The sequence below is a fragment of the Orcinus orca genome, chromosome 1 (assembly GCF_937001465.1).
Source record: "Orcinus orca chromosome 1, mOrcOrc1.1, whole genome shotgun sequence".
NCBI lineage: Eukaryota > Metazoa > Chordata > Mammalia > Artiodactyla > Delphinidae > Orcinus > Orcinus orca.
The window spans coordinates 91831964-91857039 of record NC_064559.1 but is presented as its reverse complement, the minus strand read 5'-3'; the positions used below and the strand labels follow the sequence as shown (position 1 = coordinate 91857039).

Below are 25076 nucleotides of genomic sequence, written 5' to 3'. Positions count from 1 at the left end.
AAAGTCATTTGCCCTGATTTTGCATAGTGGTGAAGACAGGTACAGACCTTACCTGAGTCTTCTAAGGGAGCAAAGAGAATGGCGGTCACTGGAGCATGCATATACATATATCTATGTGTGTATGAATGAATGAGGTTGGTCAATGACATTCCTGCACATGGCTGGATCTTGATAAGTGTTTGCTGAATGCATCACATGGGAAGATAGGGCTGATTTTAACATTATAGATAATTTTTTTTAATGAAGGCAAAAAAGAAGTTGATAATCTGTGCACTGAGGCATATATCTCTGATACTAATGTTTTGAAGGCTTGCGGAATAAAACATTCTTTTTAGCTATCAGGGTTAACAATTGCAGATTTCACAGTACAGATGAATGTATTACATAGGCCACTTACCTTCTCTGTATAAAAATGCAGTGGCCTATGTGTGGCACTGAGATTGAACTTCAGCCTTCCACTCCAGAGCTTGCCCATCCCATCAGGGTGCCCAGGCCCCAGCTTCTGTACATCAGCTTAAGCAGCAAACTGGGAAAATGGGGGAGTCTCAGCTGTCCCCATTCCCTGCGTTTAAAGCAGCTCTGTTTTGGCTGGGGTGAGACTGGGAGGAGATACTTTTCACTTCACAAGTCAGTTTATGTTTCAGGAATTACATTAGAACACCTACTAGTATCTATAATAGGAGAGTCCAATTCAAACATCTGTTTTCTGTGCTTTTCAATATATTTTTTTCTTACGTGAGAGTTCTCATAATTAAGGCCTCTGCCTATATCACTGCTGATAATGCTTATGAACATGTAAGTGTGGTACCTGGCAAGAAATGAAAGACTTGGGAAGTTCAATCCCAACAAACAGGTCTACAATGAAAACACAACCTCCTATTCAAACTAACAAATAAGAAGCTTTGGGGAAAAAAAGAAGCTTTGAAAAGGAGAATAAATGGAAGCGTGACTAATGTGTATATGTGCTGGTCTTTCTTCTGGAGCCATCAGTTGGGTGATTCTAGCAGTATTTTGTGGGACACTCCTTCTGCTTTGGAACTTTAATGAGCATCTAGGAACTGTGTAGAGGTGTCTGGGAGGGGATGAAAAACTCACGCAAGCAAGTTGTGTGAGGTCCCTGCACGGCTTGAGTCCCTCTTACCATAGGGGTGCATGTGGTCTCCAGGCATCTGGGGTGGGGTGAGACCCTGTCGGAAGGGATCTGAGCTGTAGACGCTCTGCTCGATGGCCAGGAGCTGCTGTGGGGTGGGCAGAGCGGTGTAGGGGTTCATGATCCCTTCCATCCCAGCGCTCCCGCCACCATTTGTCTGAGCTGTGGGACAAAGAAGAAGACAGATGATTCTCCACGTGCAGCCCAGCATCACACGCTGGGAGGGAGGGAGGGCCACAGAACAAGCTCTGAACTTCACATGCCCCACTGGCTTGTGACCACACAAGTTGTGTGACCACGGCTACATCATTCTACTTCCTGGATCTTGGTTTCCTCATTTATAGAACGGAAGGGTTGAGGTGACATCAGTGGCTCCCAGTCTGTGCCCTACCAAGGGCCATCAGGGATTGCCTTGAAGGACAGGCATGGCGGGTGTTGTACTTGGAGAGCTTCCTTGAACTCCATCACTAAAACAAAGGCGTTTGATGCTACACACAGGCTTGGCAGCCAATGGAGTGGATGCATCTAAAGAGCCTTCCAGCATTACCCCACTAGGAGTCCGTCCGTCAAGTGGGGTTCACGACACTGGCCCAGCAGACCTCGTGTAGCTGATACGAAGACTCCATGAGATCGTGTGTATGTGCTTTGGAATGACAACTCGCTACACTCGTGTACAGAATTTTATCAGAAAAGGAGGACTCTGCTCCTGCCTCCACATCCTGCTGTGGTTCTCTGAACACAGTGCCATTAACTCTCAGGGACTCAATCTGCCACCTTCTTAAGTGTACCCTAGGAGCTGCCCATAGAATTCTTCAAAGTTCCAAGCACTAGGAGTTTGTGTTCTCATAATGCCTTGATGAGTTCTCCTCCCTTTGAGCGTGTTGACCTATATGGAGTCAACTTACATGGCCCCTCCTAAAGCCCTCTGACACCTGTGACCCTCTCTGAGGTGCACAGTGCCGTGTGATAGGACTAGCAGGCCCCATTCCCCTACCCTAGGGATGTGAGCCTGAGGTGCAAAGAGACAGAAAGACAGGTCCCAGATCTCCAAACAGCATTGGGAGGTGGAACTGGGGCAGATTCAGGTCTTCTGACCAGCTCGCGGCTCCACCCTGCCCCAGGGCCCATGCCCTTGCTTCACTTCTCTCCCAGAGCATCTATCTTGCCATTAAGATACTGTTTGGCCTAGAAGGTCAAAAGCAAAAAGAACCTTGACTGCAAGAGTCAAATTCTCGTTGGAGCCTAGCCCAGGTATCAAGCACAGGTGAGGTCCGTGCAAGGACAAGGGGCTCTGTTTAGAGGTCAGACAACCAATGTCACATTCCACGGCCTTCCAAGTGTGGTCCAAGGCTGGCAGCAATGAGAGCTTGTTAAACATGCAGACTCTCTGGGCCCACCAAGACCTTAAGAATCAGAACCTACACATTACCAAATACCAGGTGATTTAGGTGCATGTTAAAGGGTGAGAATCCTTGCTCTAGGGTACAAAGAGACCACTCAGGTAACGCTGCTGGACAGCTGAGATGGGGAGGGGGCAGCGCATATCCCTTTAAGAATGACATTGTTCTAATATAGTTATTCTTGCTTTTTTTCTCTTAACTTCCTTGAAGGGTCCCACAACCTGTCCCTCTTCACACCCTCCTCAGTCCCCACACCACCCCTATTAAAAACAACAACAACAAATGGAGGTAAGTGTGAGTTAAGGCAGCGTGGCCGAGCGGAACTCAGAATCAGAGAGACAGGTTCCAGCCCAGTTCCATCTCTCATTGGTCTAGGACCGTGGTTGCCTGGAAGGAGGAGGGCCACGTGGGATGAGAAACTGGGCATGTCTTTGACCCTGTAGGTAGGCCTGACACAGTGCCCTGACACTGCAGCAGGGCCGGGTAAAGGGGCTTTGCATGAGGGAAGGGCCACCTCCAATCCGCAGTTCTGGACCTGCAGAACCCTCTCACAGTCCTGATGGTTTGGTCCTCCCTGGAAGGTCCCATCTCCCAAGCAGGTGTGGACTGGGCTTCACAGAGCTCAGAAATGTCACTCCGAGGGCTGGGTGGTTGGAGGCGTCTGGCAGGAGAGGCCTGGCCGGGAGAGGCTCCAGCTTACCGGAGCTCAGCCTCTGGGTGTTCTGTTGATCTTGCTGTTGCTGCTGCTGCCGCCGGGCCAGCTTCTTCATCTGATGAGGGGAGGACCACAGGATTAGAAGTCAGGGGGCCTGCAGCAGGTTCCTGCGGCTAGGCCAGGGGGAAATGGCTCGTGGGTAAAGCAGAGGGACCCCTTCCCCTGCTTTTACGCAGGAAAGGAGCCACACTTCAGGAACAGCGCCTGGAGCCCGCCCGATGCGTGGTGGCTGAGGGCTTTTTACACCGCAGCCATGGAAAGACAGCTGGCTGGGAAGCAACAGTGTGGCTGGTCTTAGCAGGAAGAGGGATTTCCTCTCAGTGCTTATGTTGTGACAGTTATATGTGAGGGGATGTAGGGTCTTCAGCCCAGCTTAGATGTGCAGCAAGGGCCTGCTGACAGGGTATGATTTGGGATGAGGCTGGTCCCCCTAGTCCCCTATCTGCTGGTCCTTGTGGCAGAGACTCCTACCAGGAGATGCACGCCTCTAGGTAAGGAGCTTGACTCCCAAAGCACCCTGTTAACACACAGACTTCCCAGAAGGAACAATGTAACCCAATGTTTCTCAAACATTGGAACATTAGGGTTCCATGAGACATTAGCATACATTTTGAGTGAGTGTGTGTGTGTGTGTGTGTGTGTGTGTGTGTGTGTGTGTGTAGGGAACACTAGACTTTTTTAAATCTAGTGTTGTTGTTTTTTTTTAAATTCTTTACTGTGAGATTTCTCAGACCTTCAAATATGCTCTCTGCTTATGAATCCATAGGCTATAGGTCCTCTCAAACCTACTGAACCATGAAATCCTCTCATAGAAAGGACCATGGACTACACACCAGCAGCCCTGGTGTGAGGAATTCAGTGAGGGAAATGATATCTTAACCAATCATTTCACCCACTAAAGATCAGGGCTGTAGAGAACTGGGCCACTAACTCATGCATGTACACAGGTAGGAGAATAAATAAGTAAAGGTCTAAAATAAGTAAAAGACCACGGCAGGGGGATGCAGACCTTGGTAGGATCCAGCAGACAATAGGATGGTTTGGGCCTATATCAGGGAAGGGTGGGGCACTGGGAAAGGTGAGTCAGGGCGTCCATTCCATGCGCCATAATGTTGTCTTAGACCTATCATGTGGGTGCTATGTAGGTTTCCCTCTGAAGCTTCAAAGGAACTCTGGTATCTGTGTTAAATGAATGGGAATTAAAGAACCTGCTTTTACCAAAAGACACAGAAAGGCATTTCTTCATGCAGATGGCTGTCCAGATTCACAGTCACAGCCACTAGGAAAATAAAGGCCATCTCACTAAAACAACTGCCCCGTCTCTCCCCCTTCTGCAGGGCTGCTATAGCTGAAATGACTGCTGAGCACAAAATTTCTGAATCAAGAGAACTATTCTATCCAATGAGTTGAGGTTAGAAAACCTGCTGGCAAAAACAATGTCCTACTATTGCTTCAGGAAACCGGCCCCACAGAGACAGAAGTAAGAAGCAGATTACCTTAGCTCTCTGGTTCTGGAACCACACCTGAACGACACGGACGCTCAGCCCTGTCTCTGCAGCCAGAGTCTCCCTCACCTTGAAAAAATGGAACGTTAGAAATATAGAAACATTGGCACCTCAGAGTAGAAAGCAGAACGTTCCCTACGTGGTGCACGGGGAGGCCAACAGGCTGCATCTTCCGTAGGAGCTGGCGAGTGTTCAGTGTTCAGCAAAATCCCAAACACAGGAACATTGCCCTCCTTCAGGCGGACAGAAGGTCCTTACCCAGGTAAATGAAGAGAAGAATAAGCATTAATTTTGATGTGCATTCCAAGAGGTGTTCATGGGTTTCTCTTCCTCTGGAAACTAGGCCTTCAGGTGGTTCTTAGATATTAGCAAAATCTATTGCTGTGTTTTTAGCTGTATGTCAGGCATATGCATTAACCTACTTAAGGAGAACTGAGGGTGAAAACGACTTTGCAAAAACAAATGGTTCTCTCTTGCTCTCTTCTCCTGTCTAAATTCACTGACTTAAATTTTTGGTTTTGTCCCTCATAGCTTTAGGTCACTTTGGGTGTTTCATGAATATTCATATTCACTGTGAGCCTTGCCCGAAGGAAGTAAGACAAGAGCCATCTGGGATCCGACAGAGCAAGAGAGACAGTGCTGATGCAGGGACATGTACTGGGACTGTGAAGAGACAGGACAATCAGGGTCCCTATTATGAAGACTCGTGTTTCAACATCTGCCCTCTATACAGGCATTTGGTGAGGGGCTGGCTAAGTGGCTGGAAGGGAAGGGGGAAGAAGCACAGATTTCCCAAGAGTGGTCCTGAGAGGCACTGCCCCCTCTTGGTTAGATTCTGAGGAGATGAGATGGTAGGAGCTCCTTGAATAAACACAGACGTCGAGCAAGCGGGAGGCCTTGGGAAGCGCTCATCTTTATCATGCCACTGGGGGTGAGGCTTAGAAGCAGGATAATTAGAGAAGATTTTACAGGCACATCCTTCTGCAACGCCAACTGAAACAGCAGTATGCCCGGGGGCCCACGTCCACCTGCTGAAACCCTATCCACCCTTCAGAGGCCCAGCTCAAAACCCACCTGTTCCACAAAGTCTTGCCTGACCCCCCAGACAGAGGCGACCTTTCTCTTCCGGCAGCTCCTGGCTGCCCCTCTGTTCTGGTCCTCAGAGCTTTCTCCCCAGTGTTCCAGTGTACGCATCTCCTCCCCTCTGGTGGCCTAGACGCTGCCCAGGAACAAGCACTGGGCACAGGCCATACAGAGGCTAGGAGTCCAGTACATGTAGAACAAGTAAACCAATGAGGAAGTGGGAACTGGTCCTTGCGCAGGTCTACCTTGGGGCTGTTGCCACTTTCTACCAGCTCTTCTCCCAGAGCTTAGAGGGCAGTGAGGGCAGGGAAAGGAAGTCATCTGCAGGCGGGAGAACTTTTTTCAAAAGGCAGAAGTGGTGGGAGACTGTATTATCGTTCCTTCCCGCCCCTCCTCCATGGAGGGGTGTACGCCTCCCCCTGTACTCACAGTGGCTTAGCCACATGACTTGCTTTGGCCCATGGAATGTAAGTGGATGTGAAGTTGGTGATATTCAAGGAGAGCCATTCAGTGGGACTGCCCAGTGTGACTTGGCCTCTTGCTTTCTGCCGTCGTCATGAGACCCGTGTGCCCCAGGTGGCCACTGCCCTGGACTCTTTAATGAGAGACCGGTGGGGCAGGCCTGAACCTGAGCCCAGCTGGGTCACAGCCAACCCACAGCCCAGGGGCAGGAGATAAATGTTTGCCGGGAGCCGCTAAGATTTTGTTTGTTATTGCAGCAAAAGCCCATTCATACAGAGAGGGAGGCGTGCTAAGGGATGGGATGCTAGGGACGGATGCTAAGAAATTTAAAATGTCTTTCTTCTATGAATTTCAATTCAATTTCAAGAAAGCTTTCTTTTCTTATTTTTATTGCATAAAAGACAGTACCCAGCATACGGCAGGGAGTCCATAAATGGTGGGTACTTAATAAGCGGACACAGCTATTTGTGGCAGAGACTACTAATCGTCTCCAATAGCCATTCTCTCCTTCCTCCTCTTAGCAATGTTATCCCCAAGTTTTAGCAAGGCACATGGACACCCAGATAGACTCATTTCCCAAGTCCCCTTGCAAGAGGTACAACCTCAGGATTAAACCCTAGCCAACACACATGAGTGAAAGTGATGCAAAAAATCCCAGGGTATGTCCCTAAAAGGGCAGCTGCTTGCCCCGACTTTCTCTTTCTCCACCATGGTGGCTGGAAAAAATGGTGACACCTGGAGCAGCCCCTTGGACCCATGGGATGGATAACAGAGCTTCTCGGCCAGTCTTGGATTGCTTATCTCTGGACTGTGATGTAAGAAAGACATACACTCCTATCTCATTAAGTCACTGTATTATTATTATTTTTTTACAGAACTCTTCACAGCAGCCCTATCTGTAACAGCCCCGAGCTGGAAACAACTCACATGCCCATCAACAGGTGAATGGTCAAACAGCCCATGGTACATCCATGGAATACGATGCAACAACAAAAATGGATGAACCACAACACGGATGAATGTCAAAATCACCACCTCAAACAGAACAAACTGGACCGAAAAAGAATACATGCTACAAGCCACTGTATTTTTACTGTGCTGTAACATTTCGATCTATATCCCAACTGGAACCTCTTATTGTTATTCTCCCCATTCCTCTCCATGAAATGAAAGGTATGAGCAAGTAGCCAGTTGGAGTGGGTATGCATACCCAAAAGCACAGGGAGATTCCACCATGACCCCGGCCACAGCTGCAGTGATCCCTGGAGTCTCCAATGGGGCTCAAAGCCACATGCCCAGACTCTGTCTGAACAGCATCTCCCACCCTGACCCCCAGGCGCACAGTGACACCCCAGAGGAGTCCAGGGTGCACACAGAAAAGAGGAGCCTCGTCCCCTTTCCTCCCTTCTTCCCCCCTCCCCGCAACCATACCTTCCTGCACGGCTTGGAGGATACTTCAAACGAGGCCTTGAATGCTCTCCTCTGTTGGGTTGTCAAGATGGTTCTGGGACGTTTAGGGCGCTTATGGTCCTTGCCATCCTCAGTGGCTCCTTTCCCTGCCCCATGGGCTGACTTGCAAAGACTTTCTTCATCATCACTTTTGCCTGAAAGAAGCAGAAAATAACGTGTTGAGTCCCTTAAGGCCACTTCCTGGAGTTGTCTGTTATTCCATAACAAGACACTTGGGTCCACGTTCCAAGGATGACTTAAGACGTGAATGCAACACCCTGTGTGATACTGATCCCAAAGCCCCCAGGAAGGGCTAAAGAAAAACTTCTAAAACGTGGAGACAGGAACCAGGAAGTCCACCATCACAGCTCAGGACTTTCTCTCGGGAGGCTCTCCTAGCTCCACGTTTACTAGTTGTGTGACCTTGGGCAAGTGACTTAACTCTCTATGGCTCAATTTCCTTATCTGCAAAATTGAGATATAGGAGTACCTACTTCATTGGGGTTGTTGTGAGGATTAAATGAGTTTATCAAGAAGGCACTCAGAAGGCTGCTTAGCATATAATAAATGCCCAGTAAGTGTTGGTGGTTAATATTTCTTAAATGTCATTTTTCAACTCTAGACCTGGATAAGTTATATATAACTTCCTAGATACTATGTCTGAAATTCTAGCCACTGCCAGGATGTAGAAAACAATACTGTTTAAAAGGCCACAGAAGACCAACATTAGACTACGTGCAGGTACAGATAACACAGACAGTTAGTCAAAACTGCCTGTCTGTAAAATAAATAACTCTCTATTAAAGTGACTGTATTTATCTATATTTACGTGAATTATTTCAACTCTATAAGCAGTGATCAATACAAGCAGTAACTTGAAGGAAATAAAGCCTTCAGTATATATGACCTTCTTTCCCAGGCTACCTCTTGTATCCCACAGACTTCACACTCCTAAGAAGGTGCTTCTAGGATCTGGGAAGTACCCATGTGAGAGAGACTCCTTACTACTTTCAGCATTAAAAGCCATAGGCAGTTGTGTGCCCACATTACCCTAATGAGACCCTCATTTCTCTCTGGGTCTTTACAGAGCTCAGCTGCCCTCTTTCCTCCAGTAAAAACCTTTGTCCCAAGAGCTTCCCCAGCTCCAGTCCCCTGATTCTGATCCCCTTCTGGACACTTCAAGAAATCCAAGATGGGCTTCCCTGGTGGCGCAGTGGTTGAGAGTCCGCCTGCCGATGCAGGGGACACGGGTTCGTGCCCCGGTCTGGGAGGATCCCACATGCCGCAGAGCGGCTGGGCCCGTGAGCCATGGCTGCTGGGCCTGCGCGTCCAGAGCCTGTGCTCCGCAACGGGAGAGGCCACAGCAGTGAGAGGCCCGCATACCGCAAAAAAAAAAAAAAAAAAAAAAAACACAAATCCAAGATGAGGCAACCCACCGTGTGCGAGCTACGCATCCTTGTTCTTCATCCCGCCCTCCTCTGGAAAGATGCTCTTTGCATATAATGTTTTAGTTTAGACTTTAGTTGAGTTCTAATTTTTGGCTCTACCAGAGACAAAAAACCTTGTTTTATCTGAAAAAACAATGGCTAAGATTCTTTTCTCTATGAACTTTTAGGCATACAATTTGAACGTGAAGGAAGACGAACCTCTGAGTTCCTTGAGGGCACAAGCCTTGCAATATAATTGAACAGGGTCTGACATAGGCAGACCTAGGTCTCCATCCAGCTCTATCCCTTGTTTTAAGTACAGCCCTGTGCAAGGGACATCCTGCACTGAGCCTGCACTGGAGACAAGAACACCCACCAGGGGATGGCATAGGAGTAGTGCTGCTGTGTGCAAAGCAACTAACACAGAGGCACAGAGGAGGCTCTTATTAGATGTTGTGGGAAGGATGTCTTTTCCCCTCTGCCTCACTCCCCTTGAGAGTACAGACAAAAAAACCCGCAAGATGAATGAAGAAGAGATTAAAGAAGAATCCTCCCGACAAGGAGTGGCCACTCTGGCATCTTCAATTCTTAGGCTGCTCTGTCCTTGATGGGAGTGGGGGGGATTCAGTAAGCTGATCTCAGTCAGACCTCAGTATTGAAGGGTATTTAGGATCTTTCTAGAAGGAGGTTTTCAGAATGGCAAGGAAAGAATAAGCATGTAAGAACTAAAAGCCTTAGGGAACTAAGAAGACCCCACAAGAGAAGAAAGGTAGAAAAAAGGAGGCCATTGACTATGCAGATTCATCCTTGCTGGGCCCTACCTCATGCTGCTCAGAGAACCCCCCACCCCCACAGCCCAGTCTTTAGTGACGTCAGTAATTCTCTCTGTTGGTGGATTCTTTGGGGTCAAAAGGATGCTCCTCTGGTACTGGTGATGCCTTCAGTAATATTTCTGAGGAAACGTGGCTGACATCCCATGCCAAGGATTGTGTAGATCTCCTGCAAGGCAGGTGATTACAAGGAACTGAGTCTAGAACAAATAAGTGAGAAGTCCAAAGCACAGAATTTACTTTAAAATGCAATTGTGGGCTTCCCTGGTGGCGCAGTGGTTGAGAGTCCGCCTGCCGACGCAGGGGATGCGGGTTCGTGCCCCGGTCCGGGAAGATCCCACATGCCGCGGAGCGACTGGGCCCGTGAGCCATGGCCGCTGAGCCTGCACGTCCGGAGGCTATGCTCCTCAACGGGAGAGGCCACAACGGTGAGAGGCCCACATACCGCAAAAAAAAAAGTGCAATTGTATCATCTTCAGAAACCACTTGTCTTATACCAGTTTTGTCCTTGAAATGGTATTTGCAAACATCTCACGGGGTCAGTCTGATTCTTTTACAGTCACATAGCTTGATGCAAATGTATATTGATGACTAGGATGATGTAACTAATGAAAATGCAAAATCTAAAATAATGTGGATTCCATGGTAATGGCTCATATATGTTGACGACATTCAGGAAAGCAAGATGGCACAGTGTCCACAGCATGGGCTCTGGAGCCGTACTAACTCGGGTTTCAATTCTGGCCTTGCCGGTTATGATGTGTGATTCTGAACAAATCCCCAAGACTCAGTTTTCTCATCGGAGAAAGTAACAGTGTTGTTGGAATTACATCAGATGATGCATGGAAAGGGTTCAGCGCTGTCTAGAGTGTGATAGATGTTTATTAAATCATCATCATCATCATCATTTCAAAAGAAGGGATCTTAATCTGAGACCCATGTTTTCTGTTATTAACAGTTGCACGTTGATGGGGGTTGGAGTTAAGGTTTTACACTACAAGCGTTCATTCCTCTCTCTTTGCAGATATGACCCTAGCTCACACTAAGCGTTGGTTTTATAGAAAGTGTGTGTGTGAGTGCTTGTGGGAAAGAAGGGGGGGTGGTAGTCGGGGGGCTGGTTCCAGAAGGAAGATGTGATTGCTGAAGTTTGGTCGGAGCCCTAGAAGTGGATGGCTGAGGTCCCTGATGTCTTCGTACTGCCTCTGGACTTACCCCAGCCTAAGATACATGCACATTCCCCAAGACCTGCTATCCCATCCTAGAACAGCAGAAAGGACCAGTGGGGGAAAGAGCCATCTCCTAGGGCAGCCCTTGGTGCCCATTTTGGGAGGATGTAAAGAGCATCACAGGCGACTGCTCATTCATTCTCTCTACATCCCTGTGAGAAGAGACAAAAACATCTGTTTTCAGAAGAAGAGGGAGGGACAGAAGTGGGAGCAGAGGGAGGACGAGATTAAGATTTGTCTCTGGAGTGTTTCTATCATTTTTTGGGGTGCATTTTCTTCTTCTGATTCCTCCTTTTTGCTGTTCAATATCTCTCTCTTCTGTCTGCTGAGGGTCCCATTTTGCCTTCCAAGAAGCACTAGATGCTCTAGACCAGGCATCTACAAACTTGTTTTGTAAAAGGCCAGAGAGTAAAATATTTTACTCTTTGCAGGCCTTATGGCCTCTAGCACAACCACTCAACTCTGCCACTGTAGTACGAAAGCAGCCGCAGGCAGGACGAGTAGGCATGGCTGGGCTCCAGTAAAACTATATTTCACAAGCAGGCACCAGGCCGGATTTGGCCTGCATACCATAGTTTGCTGGCCCCTGCCCTAGACCTCTCCTCACCCGTTCTCCATCAAAACTTACATATCCTGTGTTCCAGGCTTTCACGCTCTGACTCTGGGGCAGGAAGCACTGCTCATCTGCTACACTGAGTCAGGGATTAGCAGGGTCTGAAGTGTCCTCTCCCACAGTCAATAACACATAGACATGGAATGCCTCCAACCAAACAGTCACCACCATGGAATTTCAGGTGTCCTGGCAGATCTGAGCAAGAGAAACTCTGAAGATAGAGGAATGGAAGGCCTTTGGGCATTTCCCAAAGTGCAGACAGATGTCATGACCTGGCTGCCAAGGGGAAGGCAGACCATCGCTAACCGTCACCCAGCTTCGGTCTGCCGGGTTGTAAATATTACGAGCGTAGCAGTGCCCTCTGACTCCCTCGGGGAACTTCCAGACTGTTCAGGGAGGCTCCCATCTCCTCGTTCGGCAGGGGCAGGGCTGCCTGACTCTGATGCCAACTTCTCCATGAAAGCAGGCAGTGCCTGAAATATACACTTACTGATTTGTCCAAGAGAAAGGAAAGTTCTAAACGAGCCAGGAGATCTCTCCCAGGGCCAGCAGGAGTACTGGAGAGCAGGAGATGCAGAAAAACCTTCCAACAGCAGAGACATCTCGGAAGCGGAAGGAGGGGCAGCCCCTCGGCATTGCCAGAGGCTCCCACACCCAGATGCAGGCCAGAGCGATCCCTCATAATTTAAGCTGACACCCCTCAGCGGAGATGAAAGGAACACCACTTGCTGTCTCCAGCAACAAATGTCAGCATCCCTGGAGGCCATTTAGACACAAACGCAGCATAAATCTGACTCCTAGAGGGGAAGTCCAGAGATTAAGTCTCCACGCACAGCCTACCAGGGTGAAATGAATTTGCTTGGCACAAAGTTGGAACATGTTTCTCAGGGCCTTTCTTTCCCATCTCTTGTAAAAAAAAATCTGGAATGGCTCGGGGGCTGTTGCTTCCCGCTTGCCTGGTCCCCCCACTCATTTATGACATAAGCAATGGCAGATGAAAGACCCAGCCATGGTTTATGGCCCCGAGACAGGCTGTACTACCTGTGGGGCCTCACAGATTCATTTCAGGTTGTTGGAAAAATCCCAACAGCTCATAAACAGGGCAAGAGATATCAGAGCTTGGCCCAGGAGGCGACGGTGAAGGAGGAGGGCCAGAGACCCTCGTGCTAGGAAAGGGAGAGGCAGGAACAGGCCTCACATGCTTCCCACGTGATGGGCCTCATAAATGTCCTTCAGGCCGGGGGAGTAAGAGGAAGGGTCTGGGACTTGTGGTGGGTGGAGGGGGGAGGGAAAGAAGTAAGGGAGGAATTTATGAAGACAGAATATGTAGGAAACTATTTCAGTCGCTGCCCTGCACTGAATGGATCAGAATTCCATTCTCCCGGAGCATAACTGGATGCAAGGCAGCATTTCACATTCAAGAGGCAGTAGGTAAAGTTCCCTAGAATAGCAAAGTCCCTGCAGCTACTGTTTTGAAACTGCCTCACACAGAGTTCTTCAAGGAGGTCTCAACTCAGACCCAAATCAAGTTCCCGGAAAAGATTTGCCTTGCACCTTGTTCACGTAATCATCCGCTCAGTAAGCATTTATCGTGGGCTCGTGTATCACGCACTGAACAAGGACAGTTCTGGGCTACAGAGATGATTAAGACTTGCCCTCTGTTCTCACAGATCCCAGATTAATAGGGGAGAAGGATACAATGCCAAAATAATAGCTCTGCTTAGAGGACTTGGAGGAGGGGACTGGGAAGGTGACACAGTACAGGTGTCACTCGAGGTGAAAGTGAATGACAATGAACAGAAGTTGCCAGGCAGGAAAGGGCAGAGAGGGCGTTTTAGGTCCAGAGAGAACTTCTAACGGCATGGGAGCAAGACCTTGACCAGGGAAGCGAGGCTCATCCGATAGATGAGGTACATCCAATAGTACCTTGCATGTCATTAGGTACTCAGCACCCTGCACTGCATCGCAAGGGGATGAGTGAGATCTGAGATGACCCCTTGCTCTCAAGGAACAGAAAACTGTGTTAGAGTTAGCACGTGTGAAACAATAAATATAGAATAGTATTTGGTTATGCTCTTTAGGCACGGTATACATAGACGGGGAAAGGGGGGAAGGGATAAATTAGGAGTTAGGGATTAGCCGATACGCACTACTACGTATAAAAGAGATAAACAACAAGGTCTTACTATATGGCACAAAGAACTATATATTCAATATCCTGTAATAACCTACAATGGAAATGAATCTGTAGAAGTATATATATATATATATATATATATAAAACACTGAATCACTTTGCTATACACCTGAAACTAACACAACATTGTAAGTCAACTATACTTCAATTTAAAAATGTAGGCATAAAGCCAGCCAATGAATCTGCTTACCTGAATGTGTTTCTGCAGAAATTTAGAAAATGCTGGCAATAGGAAAGCCGTGTTACGAGCCTTAAAGACACTGAAGTCTTTAAGGTCCCTGAAAATGGCTACAAGACAAAAAAAAAAAATGTAGGCATATAGGAAAGAGAGATGTCAAAGTGCCAGAGGAGATAGTAAAGGCAGGAGCCTAAATGCAAGGGAGGAGGGAGGCGTGGATCTGGAAAAGCAGAGGCGAGAGGGCAGGGGTTCTGAGAATGGCTCAGCCTTGAACTGGAGAAAAGGGGAGAGAATGGGCATGAGGGAGACCTCAAGGCCCTGGCAGAGGGTGCACTTCTGAGGGGAGAAGAAATGCAGGGTGAAGAGGCCATGTGGAGCTTACTCCAGGGGTCCTGATGTTCCAGAGCCGATGTTGTTAGCAATGGTGAGACATGGGGGGAGTTCTGTGTCTGGTGCTACACAGGAAAATTGTGGACCCAGAGCGCAGGGCACCATGGACCGGGAAAGCACAGACACCAGCTGCTAGACTGCTGTGTCCATGTGTGGGTGACACCACCAGGCCACCAGGTCCACTTTGCAGACTGGGGTGAGGGAGTCTCTCAGGTCTCAGCGCTAGACAAGGGCCCTGAAAAAGAAGAAGCAAATGCCCACATCCCAAGCACCAGCTGTGTGCCAGGCCCCATGTCCAGGGTAAACATTTCATCTCATCTCTGTGGCAACACAGCATGGCAGGCACTGGCGGAACTCCTCTCCTACCTAAGGAATAAACACAGTCTCAGAGAGTTTCAGGAACCTCCCCCAACACACAGGGCCTAGGCGGGATGGCCAGGTTTCACGCAAAGCTTGTCTGCTTCCAAGCCCAGGCCTGAGACACTCCTACAGGGAGCAGAGAAACAGGCTTTTTAACCAGCAAATCAGGCATAAGCAAATGACAGTCACCTGTGCACGTCCCAGCCCAAGAGTGGAGGCAATCTAGATGCTAGGTTGCCAAAGACCACGAAAAGATCACTCTTTATATCCAAAGAACACATGGAGTGGTGGAAAGTAACTTTAGCCATGAAATACGAGACTTGGACCCTAGTTCTAATTTTGCTACTAAGCTGTATACCCCTAAATGAAATTCCTCACGTTTCTGAGACTCAATTTCTTCATCTACAAGATGAAATAAAAAGCCCTTTCCCTTAGCTAATAGTTGACTGGGCTTCTTCACTTTACAATTGCATTATTTCATTGTTTCTATTCGAACAGTAGGAGGCAGGAAATGTGTTATTATGCAACCCCCCCCCTTTTTTTTTTTTTACCACAGATGAGAGATGAGTCAACCAGGCCCCACGGACGTGGGTGATATTTGCCCAAGGGCACACAGCTGGGATGCTCCGTCTTCCACTCCCACTTCCCCTCTCCTGCCTAAGCTGCCTCTGGGGTTGCTGGATCTGAAGATGCAAGGATACCTGTGACTTGCAGAACATCAGGTGAGGCCCAACGGCAGGCAGCATCACTGTTATTAAAGAGTGAGGAAAGAAAAGGGAAGGCTTTCTGAGGGGTACGGATCATCCACTCACACTCTTGAGCTCCTGCTGGAAAAGCCATTCTTTTCAGTCCAAAAGGGACAGAGCTTAGTTTAAATCCAGGTTCCCCCCACTCCTACCCACCCTCCCCAGGCACCCCCTGCCACTGCGACCCCACTCAGGGACAGGGCACTAGGCATTTCAAGAGCAGGGCAGACAGAAGCCGAGCTGCTCTCCTGAGTCAGGCTGTGGGTAAAGGGTCCCAAGAAAGACACCTTTGTTCAGCGATGCCCACTGTGGATGGAGACTCCTGTGCCAGGCAGAGGGAGGGGAAGGCAGGTCAGAGCAAGGGCATCCAGCTCCGACATCCAGGCAGCCCCTCGAGGGGAGCTGGGTCTTCACTCTGGGAGTGCTGGCGCCTGCCACAGCCTGGACCCCTCTCCTTTTGCTTTTCTCTGCTGGCTGGTGCTCCTGAAAGGGAAACCTTGTGCCTGGGAGGTTTGTAGGGAAAAGAGACAGTATTGGTACTGACTGGTGGAATTACTGTGAATTTGCATCAGTTTGGGGTCTTTTCGCATTCAAAAAGGATTTGTGCTGGCATCTACCCTGCCTCACTCCCTCCCCCCTTCTACACAGACACACACACTCTGCATCTTTTCCTCTCTGAGTTTTTCCGTCTCTTTCTCCTCCCCTTCCTAATGAAAACGTGGCCACGTGCAACCCAAACTGATAAGCAGAGGTGTACATGCTCAAAGCACCTATGCATAGCTTTGTCATATACTGGAAATCCTGGTAATCGAGATATCAGCAGACACCTCTGCCCCTACATCACTGTATTCCAGTCAAGCATGGATGCATATACTAAATAAAAACCATAACTTGCTCGTTTGGATTCGGCCAGCCCCAGAGAAGGAGACCGGGAAGCCCAGAACAAGATGAATCAGATGTTCGGGGCTCTGCTCTCAGGCTCAATAAAAGCTCATTAATCCGCCAGCCCGATGGTTCACTAGGCACGGGTGTGACATGCATGACATTATATTCGGTTCATATTAATGAGGTTGGAGTGTGTTTGCTCCGATTTACGAACTGACTTAAGTGGATCAATACCATATCTCTTTGGAATAGTCCCATTTTGCTGCATTAATCACTAGTCTTCAGGAGGATAAAATGATCTGGGATGGGAGACAAAGGGTTAATTTTCTTTCCAAAGTAAAAAAGACCCAAACGAACAATCTTCTAGGTCAGCAGCAGTCCCCAGCCTTTTTGGCATCAGGGACCAGTTTCGTGGAAGACAACTTTTGCACGGACGGGGCGCGGGTGGGGGGTGGGGGGAGTGTGTTGGGGGGAGGGCAGGATGGTTCAGGCGGTATGAGCGACGGGGAGTGGCAGTCGGCTCCTTGCCCGCTCACCTCCTGCTGTGCAGCCTGGTTCTTAACAGGCCCCTGACCGGCCTGGGTCTTGGGGACCCCCTGCTCTAGGTTACTGCGGAGCTGGGGTGAATTGGCTCACACTCTAAATGTTATCACAGAAGTGAGTCCTCCCTGGACAAATTCACCTTGGACTTGACCACAGAGAGAATTTGCCCAGAGGACCACAGCTGATCTGAATGCCTGCCCCCTTGGTGGAGACGTCCTGGTTCTGCAGGCCCTCTGCTGGTTTGGAACGGCAGCCGAGGCCAATACCCAGCCAAGTCTGTGCCTTCAGACTCTAGACCATTCCACAAACTGCTGATAGGCTCAAGAGAGAAGGGAAAAGTGAAGTCAGACACCTAGTGAAGTCAGACACCTAGCCTCTGTTCTTATGTCCACCACTCACTCACCTGCTGTGTGACCTAAAGCAAATGACCTAACCTCTCTGAACCCCACCTTCCTAATTTGTAAAATCAGGGGAATAAAGATCTGCCAAGCTACCCTGATAGGATTATGAACTCAATAGTAAGTAAAAGCACTTTGAAAAAATTTTGTAAAATAGCATAAAAATGTAAGATTTTAAAATATTTTTATTCTCATTATGCATCTTGAGTGTTCATGAACTTACTGTATGTTTCCACTGACTATGAAACTCACACTCCTCATACGGAACTCCTGTCATTCAACAACTACATCAGGAGTGTGCCTACTACGTACAGGCACCTTTCTAGACACAGGATAAGGAGTGAACAAGGTCCAGACAGCCTCTGCTCTCCTACCTCTAGCGGGAGAAGAGAGACAAGGAATAAAGAAACACATAATTTATTCTTTAACAATGTTAAATGCTAATAAAATAAAATCGAGCAATGTGTCAAAGAATGATTGGGGGCAGTGGGAGAAGCTTCTTTCGGTTCCATAATTCTGTACCACCAAGAAGATCCAAATCTATCTTCTCCTGAAGCCTCCGTCAACTCCTTCGCATGTCAATTTCTTCCCTTTCCACACACCTGGAGCACGTGTTTGTCTACCTCCACTGTTTTCATTACTCAAGTATATGCAAATTAGAAGACAATTTTATATGTTGCCTTACATTATTCTCCAACTATTTTAGCCAAAAACAATATTGCAAGTGCTAAGATTTTTTGAAAAAAAAAATTGCACTGGACTAATATAGAAATTCCGTTATGACGTACTCCCGGAGGCGCTACAGCAGAGTGGTTAAGAGCAGTGCTTTGGGCTTAAATGTCAACATTTGCTCCATCACTTATTAGCTAGTAGTCTGGGCCAACTTGCCTCTGCATTAAGTCTTGGTTTCCCATCTGTCAAATGGGGTTAATAGCACCTACCCAATAGGATAATTATAATAATGATATAGACAATTTATGTGCAGTATTTATGGCACTAAGCTCATGATAAGAACTTCACAAATGCTGTCTATCATCATTATAATTTTGTGTACCTTCTATATAACCAGAATAAGCTTCTAGAAAACAAAGATCAAATCTAAATCATCTTTGTATCCTCCACATACAACACCACGCTGAACACTCAGGAGATTAATAGTTTTAGTAGTTGGTGTCCAGTTAATACAGAATGAAGTGACGCACTGCACTAACAGGCGTGCTGCAGAGTCTTCCCTGTGTTTCCATTTTTCACAGATTTGTCAATGCCAACCAACTTCCAGGGGTTACAGAAATTATTATAGAATTACAAGCTACTTCCATACTTGGGGCTCAGCTGGAATGAAATTTACTTCCCTTAAACTACAATCTGTATTTCTCTTTCATGTTGATATTGATTCCACTGATGGCCCAGTTTCATCAGTACCCATCCAGTTATGCTTCCACAAGGAGAACAGGAAAGTGAGCCATGAAAAAGAAAAACCCAAAATATAATAACGAAGGATAGAAAGGGGAAGGAAGGAAACTAAAGAAAAGAAAATGGAAATGGGACAGAGGGAGGACAACGCTGTGGGGCAGGTACCATGCAATTTGTCCTCCCGCCATTCCTTAGGGGACCGGAAGGCACAGTCTCCAAGGGCAGCTGTGGGAAGGATGGGGCCCTAGGGCAGGAGGCCCTCAGCCCCTTCCAGCTGGGCTGTCTTTCCTAACTGAGAGAGCTTCAACAGACATTTCCATAGCCGTGATTCTTCACGGGTAAGAACACAGATTGGGTGAGGAAAACAAATATCTATCACAGGAAGAGCTTTCCCTAAATTAACTATCAACTGAGTATAACTGTGTGCAGTGAACTCCATTACAACAATTTGCAGAGTAGTTATGGTTATTACCCGTAAGTGAAGTTGTGTGTCCCAAGATGGTTTTGATATTGATGAAATCATTGCTAATGGCACCATCACGAATGCTTCGTGTAATTAGTTAGCCTTGAATTTCTTTTTTTTTTTTTAAAGAAGATGTTGGGGGTAGGAGTTTATTTATTTATTTTTGCTGTGTTGGGTCTTCGTTTCTGTGCCAGGGCTTTCTCTAGTTGTGGCAAGCGGGGGCCACTCTTCATCGCAGTGCGCGGGCCTCTCACTATCACGGCCTCTCTTGCTGCGGAGCACAGGCTCCAGACGCGGAGGCTCAGTAGTTGTGGCTCACGGGCCTAGTTGCTCCATGGCCTGTGGGATCCTCCCAGACCAGGGCTCGAACCTGTGTCCCCTGCATTAGCAGGCAGATTCTCAACCACTGCGCCACCAGGGAAGCCCCAGCCTTGAATTTCTAACCCTAAAAACTCTTCTTTGCAATCCCGTCGTTACTTGTAAAGTATGGAGTTTACTGTTGCTATGAGGATGGGAGGAAGAATACTGTTATTCTGAACCTAAGACCACTGGAATTCAAGTCTAAACTTGGTTCTCAAATCTGAGCACACCTCAGAATCATCTGGAGGGCTGGTTAGACGCAGACTGCTGGCTCCACACCCAGAGTCTCTGATTCAGTAGGTCTGGGATGGAGTCTGTGACTTTTCATTTCGAATGATTTCCCAGGTGATGCTGATACTTCTGGTCCAGGAATCACACTTTGAAAATCACTGATCTAGAACATTCCTCCTTACCCCTACCCCTACCCTTGCACGAATACACAGGGAGGTCTGGCAATCATAACACATTCTTACTTTCAGCTAACGGAGGCCTTCAAATCTTTTCAATTACTCCAAATCTTCAGAGTAATTCCTGCCAGTTTTGATAATTAGGGGAGAATAAAATTATGATTAAAAATGTTTCCCTCTTTAAAAATCATGGTGTGCGAGTGTAAACCAGAAGTTGCAAACTAGCTACTTCGGCCTTGACAGTGTTGGCCCTCAAAGTATTTTTGCTTTTAAGTTGTTACATGAATTGGCAACATTAAGAACGACCAGATATTCAAATAGGGAGTAGAAAAGTGGTTGCCAAGGGGCTGGGAGTGGGGGAAATAGGGTGAGCCCGGTAAAAGCGTAGAAACTTCCAGATGAATAAGGTTTGAGGATCTAACATATAACATGGTGACTAGAGTTAATAACACAGTATTTTATAACTGAAACTTGCTAAGAGAGTTAAACTTAATCGATCTCACTAAAACAAATTTAAAAAATAATAATGGTGCACACAGAGGAAAGGTGGGGTTGAGTGTGCAGTGACTTAAGGTTGACATGAGCAGGGACAGCCCTTGGTATGCGTCGTCTTGAAGTACCCTACCAAGCATGGGGGTCAGATCTGCCTCTTTGTCAAGTGTCACGGCCACGAAACACCAAAGCCAGGGACACCTAAGCTGGTAAGAGAGCAGTGAGCCCCTACAAGGACTCAGGGGGATGATTCAGCTCTCCCTCACCCTCGTGTGGAGTTGCTCTCTTCCCCTCTATTTAGGATCGCCTCTTCCAGGATTGAAGCAAAGGGCCGGGCGGCCCTTCTGCTTGCCTCACCCAAATGATTCAAAGCTATGCACTGCTCACAAAAACATGGATGTCATCAGATGTGTCCATTTAGCTTAGTGTCCTAGACCAAGTCTTAAAATGAGTCTTCCTTTGCAGTCAGCTGTTTCATCTCTACTGATGCCAGTGAGAGCCGGGGCAAGAGGTTATCAGGAAGCTTGACAATGTGGAAATACCCTACCATTACAGATACAGCTGAGCTTCGGGAAAATGTAGGTGGCTAATGGGCTGTAAGAGCAGCTGCAGCTTAACCTTGCTATCAGGTTCTAAGCTAATATAGCTCCTCTTTATATCACACATCTTGTTCTACAGAATGAATGTGCACCTAAGAAGTTGTGCATGGATCAAACTCTTTATGCAAAGCTGAATTTTATCCTCTCAGTGAAGAAGAGTTCTTAGTTTCATAGATTCTTTATTTTAAGGAATAAATATTTTTCAATATACAGGGGGATCCTAATACTTCAATCATTCATGCATTCACCTAAAAATTTTAATTAAAAAAGTTTTAATTGAAATATAATTGACGTACAACACTGTGTAAATTTAAGGTGCACAAAAATATGAGTACCACAGTAGCATTAGCTGACACCTCTATCATGTTGCATAATTATCATTTCTTTTTTGTGGTGGAAACAAGATGTAGTCTGTGAGCAACTCTGAAGTTTATGATACAGTATTGTTGTCTATAATCACTATGCTGGGCATTCCATCTCCAGGATTTATTTATCTCCTAGTTCCCAGTTTGTACCCTTAAATGATATCTCCCCAAATCCCCCACCACCCAGCCTCTGGTAACCAGCATTCTACTCTCTATTTTTAAAATATTTACTTTGCAAAGTACTTAGCATACATCCATGAACAAGACAGAGTCCTGGCTCAAAAAATGTACAGGCTAGTGGAGGAGACAGCGGGTGAGCAGGCATTTACAAAGCAGCAGGAGAAGTGTTTTGATGGGGAGAATTCCCCATCAGAGTGTGATGCTGGGAAGAATTCCTTGGAGGGGCAGCAAATGTGGTCACTGGGGATCAGCGTGGGATTACTCAAGAAGACTGTGGAAAGAATAGGCTGGATTTAACAAAAATAAATTTAAAATAAAAGAGGAAGAGGCAAGGATATTCTAGGCACAAGCGAGAGAGCAGAGCATGGACAGTGAAGGAGTAAGTGGAGCTGATCAAGAAGGCTCTTGCATTTTAGTTTTCTAAAACGTAGAAGCAACACAGTGTAATGATTCAGAGTAGGGGCTTTGAAATCAAAGAGACCTAGGTTCAATGCTGGCTCCTTTGGAAGCAAATTACTTAATTTCTCCAAATCTCAGTTTTCTGTACTGGGCACAGAGTAAACATTTAAGAAATTTAAAATGTTAATTTTCTCAGTTACAACTACGTAATCATAAAGTAATATCATATACTCTATCCAAGAGGGTCTTACTAACATGAGGAAGGGCCAAAATTTTTTGCTGTTTAAAAAAAAAAAAAGGAAGGAAGAATGGGCTTCCCTGGTGGCGCAGTGGTTGAGAGTCCGCCTGCCGATGCAGGGAACACGGGTTCGTGCCCCGGTCCGGGAGGATCCCACATGCCGCGGAGCGGCTGTGCCCATGAGCCATGGCCGCTGAGCCTGTGCGTCCGGAGCCTGTGCTCCGCAACGGGAGAGGCCGCAGTGGTGAGAGGCCCGCGTACCGCAAAAAAAAAAAAAAAAAAAAAAAAAAAAGGAAGGAAGGAAAGGGGAAAAACACTTTAGTCTCAAACTAAGGAGACCGTCATATGAGCAGCTAATTTCAATGTCATTTAAAGGCATTCTTTGGTTCACTACTCCGGCAAACATGTACTGACGCCACATAATGTTTTGGCCACTGTTGTTCTAGGTTTGGGGACTACATTGGGGAAGAAGACAGATGAGACTTCTTCCTTTTGGGGAACCTACCTATCTTTGGGGAAAACATATCAAATCAGAATGAACTAGATCATTCCAGAATTTAAATAGTGAAAAGTAATGAAAAGAGATTTACAACAGGGTGACTGTGATGGAGAAGTCCACAGTTAAGGATGACATTTTAGATAGAGTGGTCCTGGACATTTAGATAGAGGAGCTCCTGCTGAGAAAGTGACATTTGACGGTGACAAGAAAGAGCAAGAGCTCAGGGCAGAATGTTCCCAGCAGAGGAGCAGAATGGGCCAGGTGGACTCAGCTGTTAGGGCCATGTCCTAGTCCCTGAAGAGGAGAGAGGTAGAAGATGAGGTGAGGAAGCAGGGGCAGGCCAGGTTAGGGTACACAGGCCATGACGGAGACTCTGGATTTGTTCTCAGTACTATGGGAAGCCAAAGCGAGTCAGTGGCAAAGGCTGAAGTAGAGTTACCGTCCCCATCCCTTACCTTCCTAGTTCAGGGCTTTTTTCTATACTTTGCTCCCTGTCTCTAGGAAGTCAAGAGACATGCCTTTCCTCAACACAAAAGAAGGCCTCCACTTTTGTGAACACATACTTACTTTTAAATTTTCTTTCCACCATTTTAGATGTCTCTAATTTTCTTCTTCATCTGTTTTCACAGGTTAAGTGCAATTCCTTGGCACTCAGATTTCTTCCTTGCCTCTCCTCTATGTCCTGTGTATCACCTGGGGGCTGACCCTTGCAGGCTGCTACATCTGCCTGGGTCCAGCCAACGGGAGGCATTTACAAGGAAAACAGAGGAAAGGGAGAAACCAAGGTGTTCCCTCGACCCCCTTCTGCCTTGGGTGGTTTCTGGTAGCTGTTGCATCTCCTGCACGGCTCCAAGGCACACCTAAGAATCCCACTGTAGTTTTTGTTTCCACCAGATGTCCACAGAAGTCACATCACCTGTCACTCTGAGTCTTCTCTCCTTTGCAAATTTGTAGATTGTCTCACCACCCCGATCTGTTTGCATCCCAGCAATCTCATCACCGTGTAACCAATTCTCTGTATTAGACTCTGTTTGAAATGCTGACAGTTGGTTCTGTCCTCCTGGCTGGTCCCTGGCTGATACAGATCTCGAGATTGACGAGGGCTTTCACAGGTTTGGCAACCGTCCCTTCATCTGCCAGGTGAGTATCTCCAGACACTCCATTTCACTAGCCACACTGAAACCTAAGGTAGCTCAAATCACCCTCTCACTTCCTTTGTTATTTTCCTTGGAACTACTTTTGAAGGCTTATGCCAAAGTAGAATTAAGTAACAAGACATGGCAATTATCTGCCCCAGGATTTAGATTTTAGGTACAGGATTTGCTGGAAATCAGGAGTAAAGGTCTATGAGCAGTCAGCACCATGGCCAGATCCAAAAGGCCACAGACAAAAACTGGAGGCCAGAAATGACTTCAATGGAACTTTATTCCAGCGACAAGAGAGAGAAATTGGGCAGCTTATCATTTCTACTGGTAGAGCCTCCCTTCAATTTGTCTCCAATACCTGTACCACTGTGTCACATTGAGACCAAGTAATTAAAAGGACAGGTTTTGCCACATGCTGCAACACCTTTAGGGACAGATAAAACTGAAATGATCTCTACAACCTGTCCTGGAAGTTATCTACCATATTTCATCAAATATAAGATGCTTTTAATCAGAAAACATGTCATTGTTTTATGGACCACCAAGGAAGAAAATGTGACAAATGAAACTTTGATACAATGCTTTCTCATCACATCAACTGTGAGTCACGTCCCAATTAGGGATATGTTAAAATGCAGCCAGTAAAAGTGTCTTAGAATATGAAATACAGCATTGGCCCTCCTTAGACACCTAAGTCTTCTTACCAGATAAACTGGTTAAAGAACTGGTTATTCCTGAAAACCCTCAGGCTCCGGACTTTGAGGAGGGCATCCATTAATAGAAGTTATAGACAGCCCTCCAGTCATTTCAATTATTGGTCCCAAACATCTCTTTGACCATGTCAATGGGTGAGCCCTGCAGTGGGTGAGAGACAGCCTAATACTAAACATGCCTCCTTCAATAATTACAGTGCCTTGGATGAGTCACTTAACCTCAGTTTCCTCAACTATGAAGTGATG

At 47.0% G+C, this 25076-nt stretch overlaps 1 protein-coding gene and 1 non-coding gene across 2 annotated transcripts in view; one reads left to right on the top strand and one right to left on the bottom strand.

The window, feature by feature from the left end:
- The window catches only part of LMX1A (LIM homeobox transcription factor 1 alpha), a 54313-nt gene that overhangs the window by 5838 nt on the left and 23399 nt on the right, over positions 1-25076 (bottom strand). The window contains exons 3-6 of the mRNA XM_049709952.1: positions 7747-7919; positions 4762-4839; positions 3251-3320; positions 1142-1312 (exon numbers count right to left, since the gene is read on the bottom strand). Of these exons, the coding sequence (XP_049565909.1) occupies positions 1142-1312; positions 3251-3320; positions 4762-4839; positions 7747-7919 (492 nt within the window). The remainder of the gene's footprint in view (positions 1-1141; positions 1313-3250; positions 3321-4761; positions 4840-7746; positions 7920-25076) is intronic.
- Positions 14224-14353, top strand: LOC117197544 (small nucleolar RNA SNORA33). The gene has a single exon (XR_004478210.1). It is a non-coding gene; the product is annotated as a small nucleolar RNA SNORA33 (small nucleolar RNA).